Source organism: Neoarius graeffei, chromosome 26 (assembly GCF_027579695.1).
Source record: "Neoarius graeffei isolate fNeoGra1 chromosome 26, fNeoGra1.pri, whole genome shotgun sequence".
Taxonomy (NCBI): domain Eukaryota; kingdom Metazoa; phylum Chordata; class Actinopteri; order Siluriformes; family Ariidae; genus Neoarius; species Neoarius graeffei.
Window position 1 is genome coordinate 5603478 of NC_083594.1, and position 9737 is coordinate 5613214.

The following is a 9737-nucleotide window of genomic DNA, read 5'->3' on the forward strand; positions in this document are numbered from 1 at the left end:
TTTTAAAACCGAACATTTCCCCCCCTCCGTTTATAAAAATGTTTTATCCACACCACCTCGTCTTCGAAAAAAATCCCTTCTACACATAACCGAACATCTGCGTTTTCAATCACATTCATAAGCATTCCAAACCTGTAGATGGCATTATTTCCCCAAATCCTACCCCCTAATCACATCAGAATAGCCCTCTGTTGGCGTCACTTCCGCCTAAACATAAAACATGGCGCCAAGCTCATTCGTCTGGACAGACTCGGAGACAGAATTGCTTCTAAACACAATTTTGGAGTATAAACTTCAAAAGACACAAGAAAATGTTGATTGGGAATCTTGTCAAAAGCAAATCTGTGGACATATTGACCCTGTTTTTGGAGCAGTAGTTGGGCTTCTAAAATTAAACATGTAAATAGCACCTGCACAATAATTAACGCTTTCAAGGCACTCCTCCGATCCATTACTCTTTGTCCATGCTTAATCTGGCTTCTGCAGTAAACAAAGGTCGCACGTTTGACGTCAGGGCAGATTTGTCTTTTTTTTGGCGCAGATTGTGACGTTCTAAAACGCAAAACTCCAGTTATCTCTGTCTACACGAAAAGGCATACACGGAGTTTTCAAAAATCTTCACTTTGCCCGGAGTTTTTTTTAAATATTCGTTTTTGATGCGTTTTCATGTGGATGACAGGCCAAAACGTAGAAAAATATCTTCGATTTAGCAGATACCCGGCTACGTGTGGACGGGGTCTAAGACTGCCTTAACTTATCAGCTCAGTGACATTGCTAAAGTACAGAATCCAAGGCAAAACGGACTGAAAACCATCAGTAAAAAGCTAGACTGCCTTTCAGATTCTAAGTGTAGGTCATAAAAAGAAACTTCCCCGACACCCAATTATTTTTGTTTAGTGGACTGAAAGCTACTGAATTCAAATCACTTCCAATTTTATTAGATTTTTTTTTTTTAAATAGAACAATTAATGAATTTCTCCACGTGGCCCAAAATTCTCTGCTATTTTTTCCTGCTTCACCATGACCCAATACAAGATACTACATCATGCAGCGAGCTTTCCCTGTTCGCACAAGGCATTGTGGGATACAAATTTGAAACAGGAGAGGAAAAATGGAGGACGCGAGTGTGCGAATGAAATGTGAAAGACTGACTACAGTAATGGAAAGAAAGTGAGAAGAGACGTCATGTCATATGAAGGAAAGGAAACGCAGGACCAAACTAATAAATATCGGCACTCAGTGAGCACCTTGGTGTGATCAGCTGTTCGTTTAGCGACAGAATGATGGAACTGTCAGTGCACGCTCAAAGGGAAACCTGCGCATGCGCGCACATACGGACTTCCTCTGTCTGCTTGACTGCGTGAAGCGAGCGATTTCATGCACATTATTTGCTTTAATCCCCTCAAATTAAATAACGGCCTGATATTTTGAGAGACATCACAGAAAAACATATCACAATGACCACATTTCAGAGGGAACTAAATTTTACGGATTTTATGAAATCGAAAGGCTGTCTAGCTTTAAAAAAAAAAAAAAAAAAAAAAAAAAAAAACTTAAATACGGAAGGGATATGGTACAGCGAACTGAAATAAACCATGACGGTGACGCTGGATGCCAATACGAAGCTGTACATTATCCTGCTTATAATAAATTGAGTTTCCACAAATATACTAACCTTATAATACTAAATATAAGAGATAAGAACATTTCCTAGACTGATACTTTAAAAAAAAAAAAAAGCTGCTTACTCAGGAAAAGAATACTTTGACAAAATATTGATTTAATTTATTGCTTCCACTAATAAATGTCAGATTCTGCATCAATAGCAGCGTAATCTTTGTAGCCGTTACATTAGTAGCCTACTTAGCATGATGTTAAACAGAACATTTCCATTGATGCCAAATGAATTGAAATGTCATGCTCTCCAAATGTATTAAAATTAAAAACGATCATCCATCGACCCAAATTTTACAGATTATGAAATCGAGAGGCCGTCCAGCTTTAAAAAAAAAACAAAAAACAAAGAAAAAAAAAAAAAAAAAACCACCCCACCCTAGTTATAGCAATGTCACTTCAGAGAAATCTTGGCTTTAAATTTTAAGAAATGAAAGTTCAGTTTTTTCCCCCCGACGTAATTCTGTTACGGACTTCTTTCCTCATAAAAAAAAGATTGCGTTCAGAGTTAAATACAGCCAATTTTTCGATGCTTTTTTTCAGGGTTAAAGATCCCCCACGCAGTGAGAAATTTAATACAGTTATCTTGAGTACTGCAATTAAAAAGTGACCACATTTTGCTGTGACTGTAATTCCGTGACTGAAGAACTCCCCGTGTTGCCACAAGTTTCCCAATGAATTTTGGCCACAAAAAGTTCCAGCAACATTCTGGCAATAATGAGAAAAGTTTGCTGCCGCTGGCAACATGTTCACAGGTGGTTTGCCACCAATGACGAACATCTGGTAACGAATTTCTCTTTTTTTTTTTTTTAAAACCTCTGCCAACTTTGTTGCAGGAAGTCAGGTTTTCGCCTCCATTTGTTTGCCTTTTCCTAACAGGACTCAAAAAAAGTGAACAGATTTGGATGAAATTTGGGGGAAAGGTGAACCATGGGCCAAGAAACTTGATTAGATTTTAACAAATCCGAATGTGTGGCTTGGCAGAAGTACAGACTCTACCGAGTGCCCTTCAAGTACTAATTTGCTTTGTGTTCATTTTCTGTAATAATTGGTGTGTAGTGATTTTGGAGCCACGACACCAGGAGTGAAGTTATTGTAGATTTGTATCCCTTCTCGGCGTTGCATTTTGTACACGGTCCCTGATCTCTCAGCCACTGCACAGAGACCAGTCCTCTTTATCCGGCTTGGAGGATGGCACGTTTGGGTGAAAATTAGTTTGTAGCTCGTTACGGTATCTACCTTGCTACAATTGGAAAGAGGCATAGTTTGTGTTTTAACAATGTCTTGCTTATGGGTTCATTTATTTATCCTGAAACGGAGTCTGAACAGCTTTCCCACTTCACAGAACTCAACCCCAGTCGGTCAGATGCTGCTGCTGTTGTAGAAACATGCATTCAGGGGTTAAATTGGGCCGGGGCTGTCCGGGGCTGAGCCCCGGCACATAAGCTCGGAGCGGATGTCATATGATCACGCACACATCAAAAGCAACAAACCCTTTTCACGATTTTCAGTTCTGAATAATTAAATATCGTTTTATTAATCAATAAACCCATGACTTTTATGAGATAGATCATAGTTTTCCTGATAACAAGACGACCTGTCAAAGCTATTTAGAACAGAACTTGCGATCAGAGATTCTGGTTTCTGGAACACTGCATGGGTTGCCAATTCCGCTTTTTATAAGCGACTTTGGGGTTTCTTTTTTTGTGAGCTCGCTTTAAAAAAAAATCAGAAGTCGTGGTTTGCGGGTTTTTGGGCTTGTGTTTCAGCGTTGTGACTTGTTTAATTTTCTCCGTACACCGTCTCCCCTTTTACCTGCATACGATCCTAATCCATCAGAGGTGCTTGAACGAACTGTCTGTGCATTTGGCGAGTTCAATTTCCATAGTCCCCAGTTATCGACAGAAATTAGCCAGGGGGAAGGGGGAGATGTCAGTTAAAGTTAGCTACTGAGATTGACCAAAAGTTGAGCCTAACAACTTTTGCAAAACACATACTGTCTAAAAATAAAAACACAACATATTTAGATCAGTATTATTTTTTCCCCTCTTCAGTATTATTTGATATTTTGTTTTTAATAATAAAAAATATGATAATGATTATGTTCACTGTATTGTTAATATTATTAGTGTTTTATTATTTATTGTTAATATTTAATTTAATGTTAATTTATTATTTATTGTTAATATTAGTGTAATTATTGTTATGTATTCAATTATTTATTTGGCATGTGGTGCTATTTGTATTGTCTAGAACATACATAAGATGAGCATATTATAGCAGCACAATCATTTGAATGCAGCAAAACTTTTGCTGCATTCAAATGATTGTGCTTCTATAATATGCTCATCTTATGTACGTTCTAGACAATACAAAAAGCACCACATGCCAAATAAATAATTGAATACATAATAATAACAATAATAAATGCTTCCAATGCTATAGTGTTGTTGTATTTGGTTGCATTCACTGCATGAATATATTTGATTGACAATTTGACTGACAGTGTTTTGGCATATTTAACATTTATCCTCCAAAATAAATCAACTGTTTTGGTTTAAGATTGTGCAAGCCTTCAAATTTTCTCACTGAACATTTCTCCTTCACATTTTTCACCTGTAGGCATGTGACAAGATTTAACATGATATTGCTCAACCTACCTCTGTAAAGTCAGCTAACAACTTATTAAAATGCACCAGAATTCAGCAAATAACATGTATGATAATAAAAAACTTCTGGGGGAGGACCCCCAGACCCCCCACTAATCATTTCCTTCAAACCAGTGTACAACAACCTGTACAATCTGTTACATTGGCCAACCAATCTACATTCAAACTGCCATAATGTGTAGGGTGGCACTACAAGACACACATAGGCCTACAACACACAGATAAGGTGTATATCTCTGTGCAATATGATATGGTTATCAAATTAGAGGGTTATTTTCCAAAAAGTATATTGGGGCAGGGCGGCGGGGGCAGGGGCGGGTACGAGGCAGAGCCCCCCCACATAACCAATCCCAATTTAACCCCTGCATGCATTCATTCGGGTTGATTCAGGATTCTCGCCACCATTAATGATTTAAAATGCCTCACTAAAATAAATTGCTGATTGAGATTATACATCTAGCGAAGAAAAACTAACATCATGGAGTGTTGGTTTAGATATGAATGTGAGAGGGGACTGGTTTGCTAATGCTAATCCTAGTTTAGTAGCTAGCTAGCTAACGCGAACCAATACAATTGAAAATATTTAACAGTTATTCAACGAAACTGAGTCATACACAAGCTGATAGTGGACGAGGCGCGCAGCACCAAGTCGGCGATAAGGCCTGTACGACGAGATTGAGTCTGAACATTAACTGAAGCTCTTGATTTGGTGCATCGTGCTGCTGTGACGGGATCGGCTGATTCGAGAACTGCATAAAACAGCAGGTGGACGGATAGATGTTCCTAATAAATTGGCCAGTGAGTGTATACAGTGCATCATTGTAACTTTACAGTAATAAACTACTGTAGGTTACAGCAGGTCCACCATTTAATAGTTTAAAGCTATAGCCGTAAATTAAAAAGCAAATTTGTTACTGTGTTGTGGTTGATTCACTTGTATTTCTTGAAATCAACTGCATTCTTTAATTGGGAGTTGTTTTTTTTTTAAAGTATCACAAATTTACAACAGAAACGCGATATATACATACACATTTGCTGCAAACATTAAATATTTTAGCAAACCTACAGCAAAAAAAAAAAATTGGAAATTAGTCAATTGCTTGCCAGAAGCTTTCCACCAAGTTACCCAGAAGATGATCAGAAGTTCTCCACAAAACTCATTTGTATGTGAAATTATGACCCAACACTGCTAAAGGTTCATCACAACCATCGATCAGAAACCCAACGTTATAAGGGAATTCTGATCAACAAAGGAGTCTAAATTCATGAAAGTGACCCTGAACTCGAATGTGATGAACTGCGTCATGATTATTCAGCATTTCCTAATTTATAATTTCACACAATACAAACTTTGACATAACTGTAGCAGCGTTTTATGGAAGTTTAATTGTGCAAAAAAAGTCTAAGTTGTTTTTCCACAGAACAAATTAAAGCCATCCTCATTGTACATTTCATTATGAAAATTGATTCTTCCAGAATGTTATTTACTATTCTATTTCTACAGCTAACTGTTCTATATTCCCCTTTTTCCTTCCTCATGATGGAACAATAAGATATATACACTTTTTCGTGGTCCAAATCCTGCGCTCTGATTGGCTGGCGAGCGGGTCTGTATCCTACAGTATGGACCCCAGTTACCAGTCCCCCCAGGATTCCGCGGGCCTTTTTTGTGATTGTTGCGGGCTAAAATGTCTGATGTCGCGGGGGGTTGTCCAAAAAAAAAAAAAAAAATTTACGATGAAAGTTGCGGTGTTTTTTAGGTTTTTGTTGTGATTACATTGCGGGAGGAAGTGAAAGTTGCAAGAAATTGTTGCGATTTTCTCTTTGTGATTAAAATTGAGTGATATGTTATATCAAGTTATTACTGAAAAACTATTGATTAAAAAAATCCAGACACTGAGAAATGGTCCTATAAACAACTTTACCAATATAAAAAGATTACCAGGACTACAAAAATGCAGAAAAATAGGCTTTACTGATCCAAATGCTCCTGTTGGTTCAAAAGTTAAAGTGCAGAGAACCTCACAGCACAACATGAAGTTCCCTTAAAATATAAATTACAGCTTTCATGTAAGGAAAAAAACAAAAAAACAAAAACAAAAAAAACCTTAATACTAGTACTGTGTGCAGGCAGTCTCTCCTGAAGACTAAATTAAACAATAATTATAAACTAATAAAATAAATGGCTCAGGCTTCAAAGCGAGTTTTACTACCCTGAGAAAGAAATAATAATTAAAAAAAAAAAAAACATTTCAGGAGAAAGCTAAAAACCTAACTTGCTAATGCTGAGCAAAAACATGGCTGAATCCTGAATGACTCAATTTTGTATAAATAGGGGACTACATAGGCAGCAAAATGTAGTTTTTTTCCTGCCATGGAAGTGCACTTGTATACCGAGGAGGAAGCCATTTGCATTACAGCCGTGAATGAGGATTCAAAATGGCGGCTCGGCTCGGTTTTCCCTTTCGGGCGCTCTCGTTTTCTGTTAATTTGGTAAAGAAAAAAAATAAATATATTATTTACCAGCTTAAGGTCGGTCCGTATGGTGACATACCGTGACCTCGGCCTTGAATACTGACTTTCTTTACCAAATTCTAACAGAAAACGAGAGCGCCCGAAAGGGAAAACCGAGCCGAGCCGCCATTTTGAATCCTCATTCACGGCTGTAATGCAAATGGCTTCCTCCTCGGTATACAAGTGCACTTCCATGGCAGGAAAAAAACTACATTTTGCCACCTATGTAGTCCCCGATTTATACAAATAGGAGTCATTCAGGATTCAGCCATGTTTTTGCTCGGCGTTAGCAGCAGTTACAGGTTTTTAGCTTTGTCCTGAAATGTTTTTTTTTATTTCTTCTTCCTCAGGGTAGTAAAACTCGCTTTCGCTGTGAACACTGTCGTTATCGCTATCCATGCTGTAAAATTAATGCTATTCTCCTGAGAAATGCGAAAATAAGTGTTGACAAGAACTGCTACCATGTTGTTTGTTATGAATGCGCGAGTCGCTAAAGGTCCGGGTCCGGGCTGTCGGACACAGAGCCGCTCGGCAGCCAATCAGAGCGCAGGATTCGGACCGCGAATAGAACAGCGCTGTTATTGACCTGCATGAAACTCTTTCAGAAACTCCGCACTGTCCAACTTTATAAACTTTTGCCTTCACGCTGTGTTACACCTGAAACTCTTGAGAAAGTCAGGGGGTTCTGCAGGTTTGGAGGAGCCGCAGGCTATAAAAAAAAAAAAAAAAAAGTGATGGGTACAAAAATAAATGCATAAATGTGAATTTATTCCTGGGAGCAAAAATCACCTTTCAGTATAAATAAATTAAAATGAGACAGGAGAGAGAGAGAGAGAGACTCCAGGGTGAGTTTTATTCCGAATGAAAGTTCAGAACCTCCACGCTGAGGGTGCGTGAGTGCGGGGTTATCGTTGTGTGTTCCACTCACGTCTTGCTGAAGAACGCGCCCACGAAGCTTCCCACGAACAGGCAGAACTGCTGCGCGAAGAAGGCGAGCGTGACCTGCTGCAGGCTGCAGCGCGTCTGGCAGCGCAGGTCGAGCGCGGTGGGTCCGAGCAGAGCGACGCTCAGGCCGAAGCTGAAGAACGCGCTCCAGTAGGTCAGGGTCGCCCGCCAGTGCGCGCGGAACAGCGCGAGACACCCCACCACGTTACTGTTCACATCCAGCGTCATCACTGCGCGCGCGGGCTGCTGTGGCGTGGCGGGTGCGCGCGCTCTCGGTCCTACATCAGTGTGTGATCCTGACACACCCACACCCACTCATAACACACACACATATACACCCACTCACACACAAAAATAACACACACTCACTCACACAACAATAACACACACTCACTCACACAACAATAACACACACACACACACGGCGGAGTCACAGTGCTGGAGTTTGGAAAGAGTTCAAACATCAATATGATCCACCCACAGCGGCTTCATTCCACTCCAGCGCGGTATATAAACTCCTGCGCACTTCTCCTCCACACCCACCTCTAAACTCCTGCGCACTTCTCCTCCACACTCCTGCGCACTTCTCCTCCACGCCCTCCTACAAACTCCTGCGCACTTCTCCTCCACACCCACCTCTAAACTCCTGCACACTTCTCCTCCACACTCCTGCGCACTTCTCCTCCACGCCCTCCTACAAACTCCTGCGCACTTCTCCTCCACACCCACCTCTAAACTCCTGCGCACTTCTCCTCCACACTCCTGCACACTTCTCCTCCACGCCCTCCTACAAACTCCTGCGCACTTCTCCTCCACACCCACCTCTAAACTCCTGCGCACTTCTCCTCCACACTTCTCCTCCACACTCCTGCGCACTTCTCCTCCACGCCCTCCTACAAACTCCTGCGCACTTCTCCTCCACACCCACCTCTAAACTCCTGCGCACTTCTCCTCCACACTCCTGCACACTTCTCCTCCACGCCCTCCTACAAACTCCTGCGCACTTCTCCTCCACACCCACCTCCAAACTCCTGCGCACTTCTCCTCCACACCCTCCTCCAAACTCCTGCGCACTTCTCATCCACACCCTCCTACAAACTTCTGCGCACTTCTCCTCCACACCCTCCTCCAAACTCCTGCGCACTTCTCCTCCACGCCCTCCTACAAACTCCTGCGCACTTCTCCTCCACACCCACCTCTAAACTCCTGCGCACTTCTCCTCCACACTTCTCCTCCACACTCCTGCGCACTTCTCCTCCACGCCCTCCTACAAACTCCTGCGCACTTCTCCTCCACACCCACCTCTAAACTCCTGCGCACTTCTCCTCCACACTCCTGCACACTTCTCCTCCACGCCCTCCTACAAACTCCTGCGCACTTCTCCTCCACACCCACCTCCAAACTCCTGCGCACTTCTCCTCCACACCCTCCTCCAAACTCCTGCGCACTTCTCATCCACACCCTCCTACAAACTTCTGCGCACTTCTCCTCCACACCCTCCTCCAAACTCCTGCGCACTTCTCCTCCACACCCTCCTCCAAACTCCTGCGCACTTCTCCTCCACACCCTCCTCCAAACTCCTGCGCACTTCTCCTCCACACCCTCCTCCAAACTCCTGCGCACTTCTCATCCACACCCTCCTCCAAACTCCTGCGCACTTCTCCTCCACACCCTCCTCCAAACTCCTGCGCGCTTTTCATCCACACCCACCTCTAAACTCCTGCGCACTTCTCCTCCACACCCACCTCTAAACTCCTGCGCACTTCTCCTCCACGCCCTCCTACAAACTCCTGCGCACTTCTCATCCACACCCTCCTACAAACTCCTGCGCACTTCTCCTCCACGCCCTCCTACAAACTCCTGCGCACTTCTCATCCACACCCTCCTACAAACTCCTGCGCACTTCTCCTCCACGCCCTCCTCTAAACTCCTGCG

General features: G+C 42.2%; 1 protein-coding gene across 1 annotated transcript in view; it reads right to left on the bottom strand.

Moving 5' to 3' along the window:
• The window catches only part of mfsd4aa (major facilitator superfamily domain containing 4Aa), a 43919-nt gene extending 35561 nt beyond the window's left edge, over window positions 1–8358 (bottom strand). The window contains exon 1 of the mRNA XM_060910046.1: window positions 7786–8358. Within this exon, the coding sequence (XP_060766029.1) occupies window positions 7786–8030 (245 nt within the window). The 5' untranslated portion in view covers window positions 8031–8358. The remainder of the gene's footprint in view (window positions 1–7785) is intronic.
• Window positions 8359–9737: the final 1379 nt, after the last annotated feature.